At 36.0% G+C, this 21,169-nt stretch overlaps 1 protein-coding gene across 1 annotated transcript in view; it reads right to left on the bottom strand.

Annotated features, from left to right (window-relative positions):
• LOC145680228 (uncharacterized) overlaps window positions 1–21,169 on the bottom strand; it is an 85,973-nt gene that overhangs the window by 47,139 nt on the left and 17,665 nt on the right. Inside the window, exons 5-9 of the mRNA XM_081750545.1 lie at window positions 19,683–19,774; window positions 11,413–11,598; window positions 7,801–7,916; window positions 6,562–6,688; window positions 3,452–3,655 (exon numbers count right to left, since the gene is read on the bottom strand). Coding sequence (XP_081606671.1) covers window positions 3,452–3,655; window positions 6,562–6,688; window positions 7,801–7,916; window positions 11,413–11,598; window positions 19,683–19,774 — 725 coding nt within the window. The remainder of the gene's footprint in view (window positions 1–3,451; window positions 3,656–6,561; window positions 6,689–7,800; window positions 7,917–11,412; window positions 11,599–19,682; window positions 19,775–21,169) is intronic.

Genomic DNA, 21,169 nt, shown 5'->3' with positions numbered 1-21,169 from the left:
CCAATTTTCTTCCATTCTGACTACATGATCTACCTACCTGAGTCTACTACAGTTAATGACTCTAACAATATTACGTAAATAGTGTAAATTATGCGGTTCCTTATTATGAAGTTTCTGCTATTCCCCATTCCCGTCCCTCTTGGATCCGAATATTCGCCTCAGATTTTATTTTCACATATTTTCAGTCTGCCTTCTCTCCTCAAAGTAAGCAATCATGTTTCACAACCATACAGCACCACACAGTTATAATTATCGTTTTATACACTTTAAGCTTCAAATTCTTCGACGAAATTTATAAAATTATTGTGTGGTGATTTTAATATCCTTTCCATGCACGTGAACCAAGTTCACTGATGTACTTCTGACTATTCAAACGAACGACGTGAAGACAAACACACTAATTTGAAACGAAATCCTTGAGTTTTACGTCCTACGGTTATGCCCGTTAGGCTAAAGGAGACGGTGATTATGAGAAATGAATGAAAAGGTGGAATGAAGAAAGTGGGAGGAAACGGGAGAACAACGAGAAAACCCACGAGCACGGTATTTGTCCACACGGCGCGAGCTGGGATCGAACCAGGGACCCCAAGCACCGGAGATGAAGGCTCTACCACTGAGCCACCGCGCCCCTCAAACACACTAATTTATAAAAGTATATTTATACGTACATATATACAGATAGTTATCAAAATAACCGAAATTCCTATAGTTTGCAACACGCCACGTTTATGAGGTGGTAAAGATGAGGATGCGATTGCACTGCCTGACCCCATTGTTAGTATTGTATTGGTAACAGTTTGTAGTACATCAAGCCGGGTAGAATTGCAAGTGTGTGTTGAAGCAGAAGCAGGTAGAGGGAAATGAAATCTTTGAGTTTTACGTCCCACGGTTATGCCGGTGAGGCTAAAGGAGACGGTGAAGATGAGAAATGAATGAAATGTTGGAATGAACAAAGTGGGAGGAAACGGGAGAACCCCGAGAAAACCCACGAGCACGGTGTTCGTCCACCACAAAGTCCACACGGCGCGAGCTGGGATCGACCCAGGGACCCCAAGCACCAGAGATGAACGCTCTACCATTGAGCCACCGCGCCCCCCTCGATCCCGGTGGGAGTTTGCCTCAGATTACACACTGAAATAGTACTTTGGATTCAACTTTAAACAGTAAGGACCAGTCTCATATAGCTTCACTGCTGAAAAGAAATGTTAAACTGTAATCGATTTATCCTTTAATTTTTCATTCCATCCAGATTGGTTTCTCCATTCATCATCATACCCACCGTTACAAACCACCTAGCTGTTTGTGCCTTCATACAACACAATAATCCACACACACACACACACACACACACATATATATATATATATATATATATATATATATATATATATATATAGACAGAGAGAGAGATACAGATATAAACAAATAGACAAAGTATATATTAAGAATGAAAGAAAAGTTTTATTCGCCATTGCGTGTTTTTTTTCTATCTATAGCTGAAAGACGGTGGGTTTTTTCGATTTCTAAACCCTATAACGGAAAAAAATATACATCTATTCATATTCTCTTAAGTAAGGTGCACTCGGTTGCAATCAAAATATTTCAATCTTTTCAAGAACGCAATTACGTATTTTCTTGAAGTACAGTATATAACTTTCTCTTTACAATTTGTGAATATTTTGACAGAATTACGCGTCTAACGCTACAGACGCGTCTAAGGTACGAGATTTTAAAATATATATAAATACAATTTCCATTTGTTTCAGTTTAATTCTTATTGCTTTCGTTTATACAATAGTGATTCCAGTGATTTAAAACGGTGGTTAAGAGCAAACCATATCCTAATAAATGTGAAACGAAAAAAAAAGGACTGTATTCTTCATGTACTGAAGTGGATGGGCGTAGAATAAAGGGTTTCGCCAAAGAAAAGAATAAATACAAAATGAAGATGGAAACATGGGCGTCTCCAACGGGGGGGACGCGTCCCCCCCAATATTTTGAAGTGCAAAATATTTAATATTTTAATCTAATTTTATTTATTTACTAATAACTGAATAACATATAAATAATAATAGTTATATTTATTTAGAATATAATATTCAGGCTGTGAAACGATTATAACAGAGTTCTTGATATACCTTAGGGGGTCCGTGAAGATAAGCAGAAAGGTAAATGGAATGGAAGATAATAAACAAGTTGGGCTAGGTAGTACCATTTAAATCATTGTCTTTGATGTCTCCCCCAAATTTTACATGCCGACACGCCAGTGGATGGAAAATCACTTAAAGCAAAAGTAGGGTTACAGGGAAGGCAATCCCTATCCTGCAAGTATATTATGAAAAGCTACAAGGGAAGTCTTGGCGGATCTTGAAAAACTGCGAAAAGCTGTGTGGGCAATCTATTTTCACATTAACAAAATCAATGATAAACTAGTATTTACACAGTGTGTCAGAAAAATTACGGAACTTTTTAAATTAAAAAAAAATATATGTGTATTTTACCAACGTTAGTTCTTTTTATTCAAAATGCATCTTTTCCGCATCAATCCATTGCTGGGTACGTTATACCAATGCTACCATAGAGTTTTGAATGTCGTTTTTCAGAATAGCCTCAAATGACCCTCGTCACGACAGACTGGACGTAACAGTGTCATAAAATGTTCATTTCATGGCCAATTTTAATTTTGGGAATAGGAAATAGTCGCACAGCGATAAATCAGGAGAATATGGAGGATGTGGAAACACACAGATTTGTCTTTTAGCCAAGAAGTCACAAACTGCGACGGTTCTGTGACATGTACATTCCGTTTCTTTATATTCTTTGTTAAAATTTCGTGAATCATGTCTTTAGTCGTATTTAATTCCTCCACCATCAATCTCACAGTCAAATTCGCATCATGGGCGATCATTTCACGCATTTGTTTTACCAATTCATCACGATTTTTGTTTCTCGGACTTCCGACCGTCCCTGAATCGCATACATCACACGAACACAAGTGTACGAGATAAGCACTCATCACCATACACTTGTTTCATCATTTCTAATGTTTGTGTAAATGTGTTACTTAGCTTGAAACAAAATTTACAATTTTGGCTCTTTGCTCCATCGTGTTTTTGTGACGAGGTGACACCAGATACACTCAACGTTTCTTGCTATAACTTGACACTCCGTTAATCGGTTCTCATGATTGTGGCCTCGTTTTGTTGAGCAGATATCCAGCTTTCCGATGATATGTTGCTTCAATAGTTGGCGCCAGTGGTTATCTGTAGAAAAAAAAAGTTCCGTTGCTTTTCCGACGTACTGTGTATGTTCTGTGTCGAAAAGAACTCATGGTGTGTGGAATCAACAAAAGCAAAATTACAGAAGAACAATACAAACGCAAACATTTCCTATTGGCAGTAGGATATTATTGACAATCATCAACATTTCCTCCTATCATTAATTTCCTTACCTAACATAAGGATCTAAATAAAAGCCAGCAATCGGGCTGCCATCTTGTTCAAGAATCTGGAAGAAATGAACATCTTCATGCCATGTGTCGACACCCTCCGTTACTTCTTCTATTTGTATGCCAAAAAGTTCGTTACACAACTCGAACAAACCTTCCAGGACTTTAGGCAGAGGGAAAAACAACCTAAGTTCTTCTTCGTTATACCTACAATAATAAACAAGTAATATATATATATAAAAAAATAATAAATATAAAATTGATTTTTAACGGTGCAATGGGTAAAGTGTATTAGTTTACCACAATAATGGAACGGGTAGTATTAGTGGGATTATAGTTATAGTGTATTGCCTGTTACATGGAGACCATTACCCAAATGATCCATGACATTTCATTTAGATGTGACAGATAGTAGAATAGAAGAGATTGAATAAAAATAATAAAGAAAATGCATAATGTAATTAATTAATATTTAGAATAAAAGAAACAATTACACATATAAGTCAAATGCACAAATATATTACGGTACTAAAAGAAAGAAGCATACAATAACTACAAAAGCATGTAAATTGCTAATAAATAATTTTGACTTGTTATATTATACCATACATTAGTTATACTTTTTTCTAAGTTTATACTTAATGTCCTGACGACAGCTACTCAGAGATTTCATGTTGAAGCTCTGAACGGAACGAAGTGAATTCGAAATGGTGGAAGCCAAATGAAAGATCGATTGATTCCGAATGAATGAACCTTGGTTTATAAAATCTACTTTTTTATACTCGTAGATGTCCTTGTTTGTCACAACTAGTTGACACTATATTTTTGAATCTTAAACTAGTCAAGTAATAGTTTTTTGATAAATATTATTGTTATCTATACAAATATAAGTTTTTTTTTTGTTCAGTTTCGGAAAATCCGGTATTTGTTTACCAAAACATCACCAGATATTTTGTTTTTAACTTATTTTGCAAACAATAGATTAGATTACAGATTTACATATCGAGGTCAGCTAGATGTTATGTTGTAGCTTGTTGTGGGAAAGTTTATTTTCCAGTTCACACAACCTTGGCCTCGGGTTACTCTTATTTTTGGATGCTTTGACTATTTTCTCACCTTCCGTGTACCAAATATTCGCACTGAAAAATATTATTTTAATTATCCATTTTGTTTCATGTTAATAAAAAAACTTAATGGACTATTAAGTGATAAATTTATTTATTCTGTAATACAAGAAAGAAAAAAATAACACATTTAAATATTTTAATTAAAAATTAAGATAAGTTTTCCACTTATCGATGAAACGTATGGCATACTTATTACGTGATAAAATAATACTAAACCTTATTGTATTCCTAAAACTAAGAATCCATTTTTAAGGACCACAGGGGCTTAAAATATATTATGCAGTAAGATCTTCACATGTTCATAACTTCAATATCAGTGGTATTTTCAATTTCTAGACGAAATAACTAATTTTTGAACTGTTAAGTATTTATTATGTGAGGTTTGAGAATACTATTCATTACTCCGTAAAGTTATGTTATACCAGGTGAGACAAAATGTTGTTCCAAATTACATTAATTTATTATTCGAACAGTAATGAGCTCTTCTTGCCAATATAATTTTTTTCTGGAATGTAATCTTAAGAAGTTTTTTTTTCTCTTTCCACTGCAGAGGTGCAGTTACTGAGATGTCCACTACGAGACAGTTTAATTGAAGTGAGCAATATGGCTTCTACAGGTCAGAGAGCGTTCTGTGTGCTTGATTTTCATGTGACTAAGCGCGTTGTGCAAGTTCAACAGCTTTCTGTGGAAAATTTAGGGTATTTGTGACGCCACTTGCTACAACTGTGGTTGAATGCATTACGATAGTTTGGATTCCATCTTCAATTGTAGGCTCGCGTCTCATAGAGCTTCCGTGTTCAAAAGGGACGCTAATATCCAAGAAGTATGTCAGTAAAGAACCCAGTAAAGCCTTTACATAACAAATGTAGCAAAACTTTTTTTTCTCACACTATAGCCTCTATATGCGCGGATCCATTAAAAATCGGAGTGGAAAATGTGCGACTGAACTGAGAATCGAACCCAGGTCTCTGGTTTGATGCAATAATGACTATGCTACCCAATTTGCTCCCTCATCAACAGCATTTTTTTTTCTTTCTTGAAATCTGTTAGTCATACAGACCACATGGACTGTATTACATGCTGCTGGATTTCGTCAACCCAGTGTTTATATTCATAAACACTAACAACTCTATTCCACAACAACAGCTGCATATTTTGATCCAAAGTATGTTACATCATTCTACAGTATGCTGTCAGAAGACATCATTTACCATATTAAACATTAAGCACTTCATTACACATTAACGCACACACACTATATATTTTTGTACTAGACTGCATAACGTGTTTCTGTCCTAATGACTTTCCAATGTTGATAGTATTGTTTCCATCTCTCCCTTACAAATCCACCACGCAATGTACGGATCTAAGACAAAATGGTCTGTATGCAATATATAAGAACATATTCACTACTTTCCTTTACAATGACCAGCACTAATTTCCAAACTAGGATTAGGAATTAATTTTTGGGCTTTCGTCATCTATAGGCATATTAGTCCGTCACGTATAAAGGATGACGTCCTTCGGCGATCACACTATTCGAGGAAAGGGAAGGAAGAAATGATTGGGGAAGGAAGGAAACGGCCTGGAAATTAGGTATCATCCCGGCATTTGTCTAGTGTCATTGAGGAAGACCTAGGAAAAACCTCATTCAGGATGGCTGGCCTAAAAAAAACTTTTCACTTTTTCGACTAGGATTCGAACCCGGAACCGCCCGCAACAAAAATTCCTTACTGTTTTGATACTAGCACTATATGACAAACCTATCATATATGTGAAACAGATCAGATCACAAGGCTGAAGGGTTTGATACCATAACGCAATGTCCGCAATCTTAAAGCTGTGCCCAGCAAACTCAAATATATCTATTCAGTTGGAATTTAACACCTCTTTCCGATGTTATATGAAATCCAGAACTACAATTTAGAAATGAATTTGAACCACAAAGCAATCCAAGAAAACAGATTTCATTTATTACAAACTTACCCTAATTCACTAGATTCTTTCTTCCTTCTCCAGTACGGTACATCCCACTGCTGAAGACCACCATTGAACCCTCTACTTGCGGCAAATTCCTCTAGATGTACCAATTCCTGTTCTTGTGCAGGCTTTGCTGGAATTATTAAAAAAACATATTAAAAGCTATCAGCAAATTAGACCAGCGTTTCTCAACCTTTTTTTTTCTTTCTTTGGAGCACACCAAAGTACGTTTCAAATTTTCGCGACACCCCTTCATGTGATTTCTTTCCTAGATGCAAAAAAGCAAACTCATAAAAATACATACAACACTTTTCTTTTTTTTAAATTATGGAATGACTATGAGATATTTTTTTTGATCGAGAGGCCCCATTTGGAATCGAATCTGAGAACGCTCGTACCGAAGACGAGTGTGTTAACGAATATGCTACGTAGGGTCACCCTATCATAAAGTATAGCATTCTATTTTAGAGTAATGCAGCTGAAAGCAAGTCTGTATTTACTAAAAACAAGCCATCCGTACCATTTACACAATAAGCTGTAAATCGTATTTTAAAGATTTAATCATATTAACACATATATGAACCATCCGTTTTTATTCTAACGCAAAATGAAGGTGAGGTAAAAAAAAAAAAAAAAATCATTATAAAACTATAGAGATCAAAACAAAAAAAGTCTTACTTTACTAGATTATCACTAGTACAACAATGGCTTAGACATAATGGCAAATATAATATTCAATGCTTCGCCCAATCAATTGTATAAAAACCGAGAAAAATCTAAATAAATTTACACGAAACTTACAACATATTTAAATAGAGACAGAATTTTTGTAGCAATGTAAAATATTTTCACTATATTTATAATTGCTTCTGTAAGTCATATGTTTTTATTATAATCTTACACAAATACTACGTACATGTGAACTGAGCTCTCCAAATACCATGTATTCGTTAGAAGGATGGGATCAATCAATCAGTCAATTAATTAATCAATCAATCAATCAATCAATCAATCAATCAATCAAAAATAAATAAATAAATAAATAAATAGATAAATAAATAAATAAATAAATAAATAAATAAATAAATAAATAAATATACTCTGCACTATATCTGAAACAATGTGTCATCGTTAGTAACATATTAATATCATTCTGATACAAGTATATTTATTAATCTAATTTTACTTGACTTCAACTCTCACAGAAAATAACGTAAATTCAAAGAAGCATTGTATCTCACTAACCTCTAACAAGCAAACTTGCAATCATAGATTTAACGTTTTCTATACTGCCTGCCATTTTCGTCTGCATGGACATTTGCATGTAATTATCGAAACCTAACAATTTCGCCTGATCTCTCCTGAAACAAAAAATGAATTTATGAATTTGTATAGCCAACAGTTGTGATCACTACATAAATATAAACATGCTGGACAAAATAAAGAATTCAGTGTTCATGACAGACAGTCGAAATTTGTAACCTGGTATCTGTGAGACCTCTACTGTGGCTTATTATAGCACTCTGAGTTGCTAGTCAGAGCTCCTTCCTGGCTAAACGGTTAGCGTACGAGGTTTTTTCACGTTGGAGACCCGGGTTCGATTCCCGGCGGGAGCATACTGTGATTCGGATTTTACGTTAATCAGTAGGTCCCGTCTCATATAGCCTCGCTGCCGAAAGGGACGTTAAACTCAAAATTAACTCAACTCAACTGAATTGCTAGTTGTAATCCATAGAAGAATGTCGTCAGGTTTTCTTTCCCTTTATTTACTTCTTTCAGCAGTACAGCAAATATATAGTATATTTTTCGGAAATTTCAGTTTAATGTCCCACGATTATTCTCTTTAGGCTAAGGGAGACGATAATTAAAGCAAGGGATAATGACGGGAGAACTGGTGGAATGGGGAAATGGGAGAAACACGAGTATCCCGAGAAAACACACGGACACCATGTGACTGTAATCCACCACAAACTTCCTTGGCCGTGGATCGAACCAGGGACCCTACGTACCGGAAATAAGAGCTTGACCACTGAGCTACCGTGCTCCTCAGTATTTCGGTTGAAATGTTAATGCTTGATGTGATTTGAAATTAAAAATGCAATCCTTTTTTTTTTTTTTTTTTTTTTTTTAGACGGGGGGTTTTACCCCATAAAATGCCGTTTTTTTGGGGAGAGGGAACGGAAATTTTAGCTTTTTCTTATGATTTTCTTGTTCAAGTACCACTTCTGTTTTCTTTTAGTGGATTTTACAATTGAATGGGTGAGTTGAAAAAGGAACACATTCTAAAAACCTCAACTTTCAAACACTGGGTGGAAACATGAACACATTCCAGAAATATGTTCGATTTGTCACTCATACGTTCCCGTAGACTTCAGCAAAGAGGACGTAAAATTAATGAATGCGTTCCTTGTTCCTCTCAAGCGATGTAGGTACATATAAAATGAATATAACCATCCCAGTTTAGCTTGCTTATTTTCTGGAATGTATACCTTTTTCAACTCACTCATTCAATTAAGAAAGAGTGTTAACAACAATCCAATACTTGAAAGTCTTGTGTTCGGTCCGTAGCTGGCTGTCTTTATTGATTTTCAAACTGGCCGTGCAGTTGTTATTTGCAAGTGTAATTTATACAATCCACATACCCAAAAACATTTTATCAAGTACCTGGAAGTTATACATCTTGATATATGTTTTACTGGTTGCATATATTGAATATGGCAGGTAAATACCATAAACCAAAACAAAAAATGAAATCTTTCATGATTATGCCCTTTATACTAAGGGAGATGATGATTAAGGCAAGTGAATGATGCTCTTTAGGCTAAGGAAGACGATGATTAAAGCAAGTGAATGATGCCCTTTAGGCTAAGGAAGACGATAATTAAAGTAAGTAAATAATGCCCTTTAGGCTAAGGAAGACGATAATTAAAGTAAGTAAATAATGCCCTTTAGGCTAAGGGAGACGATGATTAAAGCGAGTGAATGATGCTCTTTAGGCTAAGGAAGACGATAATTAAAGTAAATAAATAATGCTCTTTAGGCTAAGGGAGACGATGATTAAAGCAAGTGAATGATGCTCTTTAGGCTAAGGGAGACGATGATTAAAGCAAGTGAAGGATGCCCTTTAGGCTAAGGGAAATGATGATTAAAGTAAGTAAATGATGCCCTTTAGACTAAGGGAGACGATGATTAAAGCAAGTGAATGATGCCCTTTAGACTAAGGAAGACGATAATTAAAGTAAGTAAATGATGCCCTTTAGGCTAAGGGAGACGATGATTAAAGCAAGTGAATGATGCTCTTTAGGCTAAGGGAGACGATAATTAAAGTAAGTAAATGATGCCCTTTAGGCTAAGGGAGACGATGATTAAAGCAAGTGAATGATGCTCTTTAGGCTAAGGGAGACGATAATTAAAGTAAATGATGCCCTTTACGCTAAGGGAGACGATGATTAAAGCAAGTGAATGATGCTCTTTAGGCTAAGGGAGACGATAATTAAAGTAAGTAAATGATGCCCTTTAGGCTAAGGGAGACGATGATTAAAGCAAGTGAATGATGCCCTTTAGGCTAAGGGAGACGATGATTAAAGCAAGTGAATGATGCTCTTTAGGCTAAGGAAAACGATAATTACAGTAAGTAAATGATGCCCTTTAGGCTAAGGGAGACGATGATTAAAGTAAGTAAGTGATGCCATTTAGGCTAAGGGAGACGATGATTAAAGCAAGTGAATGATGCCCTTTATGCTAAGGGAGATAATGATTAAGGTAAGTGAATGATGATGGAAGAATCGGTGGAATAAGAATGTGAGAAGAAACGGGAGTACCCCGAGAAAACACACGGACACGATGTTGTCCACTACAAACTTACTACGGCCGGGGATCGAACCAGGGACCCCACACACAAGAGTAAGCGCTAGCCCGTTTCACGTGCGAAGTTTTATATTCCCTAAGTCTTGTTGTATGGTTTGTTAAACACTTATACGAGTATAAAAAACGGTTACATGATCCAGATCATAGTCATTTTGGTTGCCATATTTAAAAATGGACGCCAAATTACTAGATTTTTTTTGTCTAAGTATATCTCCGTGCCCAGTGGTTCGAATTTACAGCCTGGTTGTTCATTTTACTCCTTTGTAAAGTAAATCTCATGGTTCTAAATTATAATGTACTTTGAAAAAATGGAACAATGACGTATTTTCAGATGTGAAGACTGTTAAATCTTGAAGTAAAAGCCAAATCATGAAAGTTAAAACTCTATTTTAAGTGGGTAATAATACTCAGTAGTCAAAATGAGGACACATACAACTGCACACGTGACGTGGACTAGCGCCCGGACTATGAATAATAACACGAATTCCCTGCTTCACTCGACATTTAGTTCTTCGACGACATGGTTTTGGACTGTGTATGTTGATCGTAGACATTTGGACATACATAATACCCATAGTTTGTAGTATTACGGTCACAGCGAATTTCCGTGTATAGTTTTCTCTGCATTTTCTACTAAATCCATGTCTCTGTAGGCGTTTAAAAAAAAGGTCTGCACTTTCTTCTGCTGTCCTTATATCACCTACTAGCAGATTGACATCACTTAGGAAAACACATAATCTGGTAAGTGCCGTTCAGCTCTACGTCTAACTGATTCTATGGCCTATGGAACCCAAATATTCAATGCGGAAGTTATCTTTTTACTTGAATACGAAAGAAAGGACGTGAATACGTAGCGGTTCAAGAAGGAATCCACAGGAAAAATCTGCTGGAAGAAGCAAAAAGTGAAGTTTGTGAAATATTACAGCAAAAATATCACTCCATGATACAACAATACAGGTAACAATATTTGTTCTTTTACATAGAACTTACCTAAAAAATCGAATTTCCTCAATATGATTACTATTGTTGACGCTTTTGTCAAGAAACACTGACGCTCTCCTTACATTCGCTTGCCAAAGATTCCATCTCAGTTCTTCCTGAGGACAATACTCAAGAAATTCTTTGTATATGTTCGGCTGTAGAGTTATTATCCAAGGACCTCGACTAGGTTGTGTGCTATAAAGCGAAGAGAGTTCAGTTATAACTAAAAGGAATTTGAAAATAATCATTCTCATTTTCACACATTACAAAAGTGCATAGAAAAATGTTGGAAAACTACACAAAAATCTGTTCGTAACAAAGAATGGGAGTCGAACCTTGGCCCTCCTCTTGTAAAGTCGTTTCTTTAAATAATTGCTAATAGGGCTATATGATACATAATGAGTAATTCAAACACAAAAGATCTTGGGACTTGTATCCGAGAATTAAAAATTCTATCGGTTTTCAATGCTTACTGACATCTTTGGGACTAGTTTCTATTCGCTGCTAAACTGTAATCATATGTATAGGTTTGTTGGTGAACATTAAAAAAAAAAAAAAGAAAAGAAAAAAAAAACTGATGTGATGTTTACCCTATAGGATGGAGATCCAGGCAGAGTAATCATTACATTAGGTAGTCATTGATCGAATATTTCGCCCAAGCGTTAACGACGAAACAAGTTATCACTAGAGTAATAGCTTCTTTCACCGCTAACTACACATAGGCAAAAATTCAAACAACAACCTTAAACTTATGATTAGAATAAAATTTCAGCATCATTTGAACTAAAAGAGAACATAAAATAATTCGTTTATATAAATATATACATCTCACCATGCATAGCACAATGGACGAGCATGAGGTGACAATTTCCGGGTCAGAATAACGCCAATGGTACGCATAAAATAGTGATTATCTTTGGTATTAAGCACTATACTTACATCTCTACAAGTGACATGGACAAATTATAACAATAGAGAATGTGGATGTCTGTAAGAATACAAATGGATATGCACAACTTTACATTTTTCTATGAATTTTGTTGAGTAGCATATATATAGTGTGGTCCTGAATCGGGGTCTTCACGCCAAATGCCGGCTACGTCATTGGCTACTTCATGCAGCTTCCTCTTTGTTCCTGCTGCTCACGTGAGTCCCACCTACCAGAGTGACGTAAGCACAGGTAGGATTGTGATTGGCCGTCGACTGCTATCATCTGCTCCGGTGCTGATATATCCGTTGCGAGAACGTACAACGATTACTTATACTATACGTGGAAAAGCAGCAGCCTTTAAAATGAAATGATTAAATTGTCTGAGCTGGGCACACCAAAAATAATGCACAAATTAAGTTTATTACACTGAAGACGCTGCTGTAAATCTGGACAAGGCAAAGAAACAACAACAGGCAAAGAAATTTCGTTTCTAGATGGAATGACATTATTTTTAATTTCCAGAAAACAGGAGTTCAATACATAAAGATTCATTTTATTACGCTTTCACATATTTAATTATTACAATAGTTAATTTTCTGCAATATAACATTTTCTAGTAGTTCAAGAAAATATCAGCTACATAAAAACTAATGCTTCGCTCACTCCGGGGAATTTTTTCTTTTCTTATTATTATTGTTCATCAGCGCATTGATGGAAGCTTACATGACAATCTGTCAACTTTATAATCTTCACAGATTTTGAGAGTTTAAATTCACCATTTTTCTCTTTAACAGGTAAACAAAGGAATTAATGATACCAAGAAAATTACAGTACTTTTTTTTCTTTTTAACGAACAGGAATAATAAATTATCAACCTTCTAATCATGAAAAGTGTAACAGCTTTGAGACTTTTTTTCCTACGAAATTAAGTTCATCACAGCTTGAAAAATGATGATTTCAATTATTTATTTACTTATTTATTTATTTTATCAGAAGGGTTTAACAGGGAAGCAGCAACCTAACCATATGGTTAGAATTTAACAGTAAATAGAAATCCTTGAAAAGATGCCAGCAAATATCGAAATCATTGCACAGAATTTTAATTCTCCAGATACAAGTTGAGATTCTTCATATTTTTGGTTAGCTTTCTAAAGCTATCCAGCAGTTCTTTCTTGGTATAAAAATGAAAATAAAAAAAAACACCATTTCTTAGCCGCTTTGGATTTCGAGAAAAAGAAAGAAAGAGAGAAAAAAAAAAGATTGACGAACATGGTCTATTTACAGAGAAATAATAAGATACTTTCCTAATGTGTCATTATTCTTAATCTGTTCCAAAACAGTTTCGACGGTTTCTTTACTCTTTTTCGATCGGCTTATAACCTGTGTCTGTGAGAAGACCAACAGAACGTACGCGAATACTATAAGCACGGAGATTTTGCGGCTAGAAAAGACGAACGGGAACGTCGAAACCATTTTAAAAGAGCGTACGAATAGTGGCGCATTAGGTAAACATCTAACTAACTAACACTATGGCCATGGAACCCGAAGATTCAATGCCGCTTCCCATTGACTTCTGTCCTTAGTCAACTGGAAATAGTTTCTACTTTGTACCCCTATTTCTTCGAGATCCATCTTAATATTGTTCTCCCATCTGCGCCTCGGTCTACCTTTGGGTTTCCAGTTAAAATTTTAAAAGCATACCTACTTTCTTCTATTCTAGCTGCATGACCTGCCTGTCTGCGCTTCTTAGACTTAATGACTCCCAGCAATGTTAGGTAAATGGCATAAATTATGCATTTCCTCGTTATGAAGTTTCTGCTATTCCCAATTTCCATTCCTCATTTGTTCAAGTATTCGTTTCAGGACTTTATTTTCAAATACTTTCAATCTGCATTCTTTTTCTCAAAATAAACGATCATGTTACGAAACATACAGCACAACAGGCATAACTGTCGTTTTATACATTTTAAACTTCAAATTCCTCGACAAAATGTTTAGTCGTAGTTCGCAACATGTGTAAGTTGCGTTCTTGCCATGTTTGACGTCCTACTAATCATGTGCTCAGAGAGCAAACGAAATAATGCACGTGCCTGAAAAGTGATCGGGAATTAGCCTGACAACCGACCTTCAGTAATACAGGCATACTGCGCACACTCAGTAGTCATAGCTTGTCCAGTGTCGAAGAGAAATGAAAATGTGCAAGCAGCTTGTTTGCGTGTGTTTGCGGTATGACTTTAAAGTGGACCTGTAAGCTGCCACATCAAGTCATATGCCAGGCATTTGTGGAGAATGCCGTGAACGAACGCACCACCAGGTATTGGTTCCAGAAACTTCGTTAGGCAGATGTGAGTCTTCAGGATGAACCTCGCAGTGGACGGCCATGTGTGTTGGATCACGAAGCCTTGAAAGCAGACATCGAGGAGAACAGTGGTCTAACGTGTGATGAACTTGCAGAAATGTTTCAATGTTTACACTGGAACAGTCAGACTACACCTGCGTGGAATAGGTAAGTCATACAAGTTAAGCAAGTGGGTATCCCACGCATTGTCGGAAGCCAACAAGCAGTGGCAGCTTGTTCGTCCGTGCTCACTAGGCACCTGAACACACGCATTTTCGGTTGCTTGTTCACTGGTGACGAAAACTGGGTCCCCTACGACACTCCCATGCGTACCAGACATCGGCTGTCGCCACGTGACCCTGTTCCTCACATCTCAAGACCATCTCTGCACTCCATATATGGTGGAACTATCGGCAAGTGGTGCATTACGAGCTCCTTTCACCTGGTCAGACCTTCACTGCTGATCTCTCCTCTCAGCAGTTGCAAAGGATGCACCGAGCATTGAGGCAGGAGCATGCATTGGTGAATCGCAAGGGTTGTGCTGTGCCTGCACGACAATGACAAGCCACAGGTGATAAAGAGGACTCGGAAGTCCCTTCGGCAACTCGACTGGGAGTCACTCTGCCATGTACCATATTCATCGGACCTTGCGTCAACAGATTACCACCTGTTTCATTCCTTCGACAACCACCTTTGTGGGACATCCTTCGCAAATGAGGGAGATCTGCAGAACGCACTCATTGACTTCTTTGCATCCACGACAGTAGAGTTTTATCACCAGGATATTGCACAGCTGCAGGAATGTTTGCAAAAGGTGTTGGATGATGATGGCGATTACTTCGGAACCTAAAGGTAGGTGCCATCCACTGTACTGCTCTTTGTTTATCACTGGTCTAGAGCCGCAGAAACATTTTGGTGATCTTGTAAATCTTCATTAGGTTAGGTTAGGATTTAGATTTCTGGGCTTTCAGCATCTAAGGCCATTTAGCCCTTCACGTTTGAGGGATGACGTCGCTCGGGGAAAGGGAAAGAAGAAAGGATGGGGGAAGGAAGGAGGCGGCATGGGACCTGTAAGTTAGGTACCACCCCGGCATCTGCCTGGTGTGAATGAGGAAAACCCAGGAAAACCTCATTTAGAGTGGCTGGCCTGAAAAAGCGTTTTATACTTTTTCGACCGAGTGCCCCCACCGGGAATCGAACTCTGGACCGCTCGCACCGAAGGCGAGAGCGTTAGCGATTACGCTACGCGGGGCCACTGTAAATCTTCATATTTTAACTTATCATTTATTATCCATATAGAAGTAATGTCTGTCTTCTGTATAAATTTTAATTTACCTTACAGCATGAATGAAGAACGTGATTTTGAAAGATTTCTATATGAAAACACAGGAACAAAAGTATGCAAATTTAGGAGCTACAATCTGTAATATTTTTTGCAACAATTAATAGAAAGAAGATAATCTTAACATTTTTACTTAAGCATCGTTAAAAGAAATCACTTATTACCAATCATTTGTGAGAGCTAATCATTTCGAGACAGAGCAGAGGTACAACAACGATACGCCGTCTATCTACCAACTGGATGGCTGTGTTAGATCCCCGAGCGGTAGGAGTAGAATTTCTTTCTCGTTTTACCCACATTTCAATAAAGCTCAGGGGTTCATCCAGCTTTTGTCAATTGGGTGTCCGAGGAAACCAACAAAGTAAACACGACTGAAGAGTTGTATTTACTACATCAACTTCTATACTTTGTAAACATATTCTTCGATTTACTGCGTCTCACATTTAATGTACTAATAGCAAAATGCCCGTTCTTCGCAACGGAGAGAATACTTTCATTTTAGACATAAAGGACACCAAAGATGTCACCAATCAATTTAGGGGTCCTAAAAACTATGAATTCGATACTACTATCGGTCATTTTCGATTATTTATATATATATATATATATATATATATATATATATCCCTCGCCGAAGTTGCGGAGCTGGATTTAGATTTAAACGGCATCGGAAGTGTCTTAGCAAGTCCAAAAACTATGGATTCGACACTAATATAATCCTTCCCCTTCCCCTAAGTTACACCGTCAAAGTGAAAGCATAAAAAACATCCCAGGCCCAAACCTCATCTAAGTTGAAAATTTAATGGAGATCGGTCGGATGGTTCAAGAGTTATTACGCCACAAACATAATCACTTTCATTTATATATATATATATATATATATATATATATATATATATATATATATATATTATAATATAGATTAACTGTACTGTTTCGGAGTGTTCTGACACTTTCCTCAGTAGATCGGACAACTCACTGGCATTCCTTCTGTCACAGTACCATTTTAGTTTAACGAAATTTTTAAGATTTTAAAGGATCGTTAGCTAAATCATCCTTAAACGCTAAAACCACTGTGCTACTTTGTATAACATTATTTCGAATCTTCTAGCTCCGAAACATTTCATAAGTACGTTCATCCATACTTCGTGTGTATGTTGCAAAGAAAAAAAAAAAAAATCTTACACCAACCTTGTTAAATTTTGGTGTGTCTTAGAAATAATTCATTCGCATAGGAAATAATACGTATATTCATTCTGAACTGTTTATTGATACGTACTGAACAATCTTGTTACTTCAATACTGATACAATGTGGCACATTTTGGCAAGATTAACTATTACTAGTAGCATATTTAAAGCCGGGGGGGGGGGGGGGGGACGCTATCGGGCTTAAACCCCTCCCCCCGAAATAAACTTGTTAGTTTTTCGCATTCCACGTACAACAATAATCCTTCTTACCATTTCTAAGAATTTCATTGACTTTCCATTTTCTTATGCTCTTTGTTCAGAAATAATACTGTATTTGTCAGATTTCATTCCATGTAAGAACTGCGTTGTTTTTCTTTTTTTCTTTTCTTTCTTTGGTCCATTCTACTCTTTTCTTTCTTATTCTTAGTTGTTATTTTCTTTAGTTTCTCCGATCATACTCTCGACCGTTGTCAGTTTCATGTTTTTTTTTTTCCTAGTATATTAGTACACAATAAAATATATTTAATTCTCAAACTTACGTGGACAATTGCTTCCTCCCCCGAAACAAAATCCTAAATACGCCACTGACTATTACGCATTTATTATGTGCTCTGGGAATCCTTATCGGATCGTTATATTCCTAGTATGATTTAGTCTTCGACAAATAGACACTATGGAACTAAGTTGTAAGTTAGTTCGTGTATTGATCACCAAGATTTCAATAACTTATTGCTGAATTTGATGTTTCTGTGTGAAAAAGCACTAAGTTGGATAAAATGTAAAATACAGTAAAACCTGCTAACTTGTATATCTCTCTAAGTTGGCCACCTGCCTATGTTGGTCTCCTTTCTATAGAACCTGCATTTCCCCATAAGACACACACTACTTATTATTCTGTAACTTGGTCACTTACCTACGTTGATCTCTCTTCTATGGTACCTGTATTTTCCCATAAGACATACATTAGTTTTTACTCTACAAATTCGCCACCTGTCTAAGACATATATTAGTTTTTACTCTACAAATTAGCTACGTGTCTATCTTGGAACTTGGCCACATTGCACTGAAGCAACTTTGTTGTTATGCTGTTAATGTTAAATTCTCCTCTGTACATAAGTAATCTTCATTTCTTAGGAACTTTTTAAGTCCATATTTTACTGATGAGTGTTTCAGGAGAACCGAAAGGAGAAGGAAAACCTCGTTAATTAAAATTAACTCTCCGAAAATAGAACAAGCGATGGTACTCTTTATTGCTTTTATGGCCATTGTTGGCAAACGCATCAATAGACAGGTGCCGTTGATGTTCTTTACTGCAAGATCGTTTCGTGGTTCAGACCAGAAGGATCCAATGTCCCTTGTTTGCCTCACGTCTTTGAAACCATTTTCCTCTTCAGAAGCTTGCATGAAATTTAGAACAAATTACGATCGGGTACATGTTGCAGTGTTAAAAAGAAAGATATATAGGATAATAGAGCAAGTCTTTTTTTTTTTTTTTTCTTTGCTGCTTAGTCAACAACCATCTTTCAGATGCACAATAGGTCGCTTTTGATGTTTCATTGCTAAGAGAGGCGAGCGAGTATGGATACTTTGAGTATATCCTGCAACTGACATTTTATCTTATCTTATCTATCGTTATAGGTAGAGAGAAAACAATGTGCTGTAGTGTTTTGTAACTAATTAGCACGTTGAAATTACGTATAAAGCATAATCTGCAAATGACGAACGAGAATAGACACTGTACTTTTTTCATAGGACGTTTTTATACTGCAGAAATAAAATATTTCGAAACTTTTGAGTTTTACGTCCCACGGTTATGCCGGTTAGGCTAAAGGAGACGATGATGATGAAGAATGAATTAAATGGTGGAATGAAGAAAGTGGGAGGAAACGGGAGAGCCCCGAGGAAACCCACGCACACGGTGTTTATCTACCACAAAGTTCACTTGGCGGGAGCAGGGTTTGAACTCAGGACTCCATGCACCAGACGTGAACACTCTAACACTGAGCCAGTTTACCATTATAGGGCTATTATTTACAAATACAAACTTATACTTTGATAATAATTAGTAGCCACATTGAAAGTGCTTTTACGATCTATAAAAATTTTTGTTTCAAAAATTATGTGTTTTCTGCAAGTTATTTATTTTCCAACAGAACTAATGGTGGCTAACATGGACTGGAAATTCCACTGTATCAGTAAAGCAACCGAAACTCTTCCTCAGTGCCTAGTCTAGCTGTTAAAGGCAACAGGATTGGTTACCGAAATCATTCTAGATATAACAATTCGATTAGGATTCCCAGGGCACGTTATACATGAGTTACTAATTTTGTTACTTTGAAAGCTATTCAAATATTGAAGAGAAATGACACATAAATAACAACGGCATGTGTTATATCCTGTAAATTTCCCAATAACCGCTATCTATAGCATCCCTGTTTTAATTTTTTTTAGAAAGAACATTACTCTGTTACATACATACACATCAACGGCCATATCTCTGAGAAGCTCCACTGGAAAATTTTCGACCAATTTGGGATCATAGATGTGATGCTGGAATCTGTTTGTGCTTACCTGAAAGGGAGAAAGAACGGCAAAAAATGTTAAATTGCAGGCACACAGATCTTTTAACAAACTTTGTTTTTAAAACCCGCAAGATATGTCAGAGATACAAGCAAATTTTAATTATAATTAAAAAAAAAAAAAAAAGTACATATTTTTGGTAAAATAAGAATAAAGAGGATCACTAATATGCATCCTTCCTACATATGCTTACATACTATGATTTATTTCTTAATAGACTTGAGGTGATTCCGTAATTTGTAATATTTAATAATTATTATGTTTGGTCAGAGGTTATCAATTCTGGCTACTTCTCTTTCTGGAGGCAAATAAGGAACTGCATGTGGCGCCTCATCATACTTTAATCCTTCTGCCGGGATGCTCACTTTATAGATTTTCCACTATCTCAGTGAAATAACGGCTGTAGAAGATAATGTTTTACCTAAATTATGTTAACTTACAACTGATTATCAGAACAGGATTGGTTAACGGTAGTTCTGAAAAGGCATGTTCTATGACCTTCTGATAAAACTTCCCTATTACATGCAAAGGGCACAGATTATGTTTCAGTTTTCATTTCTTCCAGAACTTTCCTTATTTTCGATCTGAATTTCAGTTTAGCATTGTTCAACTCCTAATATGATCTTAGAAATTTCGTCATAAAAACCTCTTCAACAGACTTTGAACTAAGTGTACACTAACAGTATATATTGCAAGCGGTGATTATATTTAGAAAGAACTAGAAGTAAAAAGCTTAGTAATTACCGCAGACCAAATGTTCATCTAAGGGAGTGGTGAACAAACTTATGTACAACTTTACTTTGACAAGAAATAGTTTGCCTGATTTTTTAAAATACTCTTTTTAAGCTCGTTTTTTTTTACCCATCCATGTTTCTTGCCCGTTTTCAAATATTCTTTTACGTATTGAGGATGAAAATAGTAATTTCCGTGATGAACATTTGGTCTGGGGTGTTTACTAAGTTTCTTTACTTAAAGTTATTTCTAAGTATACTAATGTTTACGAAGCGACAATAAACTCTTGACAAGTGTACAATTCTTTTTTTTTTTTTTTTTTTTTTTTTTCATGAAATACATAAATAAATGGCTACTCTTTCTGGAATACCATCTTCTCAAATGTAATGATATATGTACAATCATGTCCAAAATTATTGTCGCATGTCTATAAATATGTTTTTGTAGGAATATAATTTGATACGAAATTCGCCCAGTATTTCTTACAATGTTAGTATGTGTATAATCGGCAAAGACATGTATGTGGCAAATTTCATGTCAAAAGAGCAGTAAATAAGAATAATAAAACGAAAATAAAGCTTTTTTGTCCATTTAGCAAAATTTTCTTTTACTGATTCTAATTTTCGTATTTATAATTCTTTTCCTATGAAATTT

Source organism: Thermobia domestica, chromosome 3 (assembly GCF_964235325.1).
Source record: "Thermobia domestica chromosome 3, izTheDome1.hap1.1, whole genome shotgun sequence".
Classification (NCBI taxonomy): domain Eukaryota; kingdom Metazoa; phylum Arthropoda; class Insecta; order Zygentoma; family Lepismatidae; genus Thermobia; species Thermobia domestica.
This window is presented reverse-complemented; position numbering and strand designations above follow the sequence as displayed.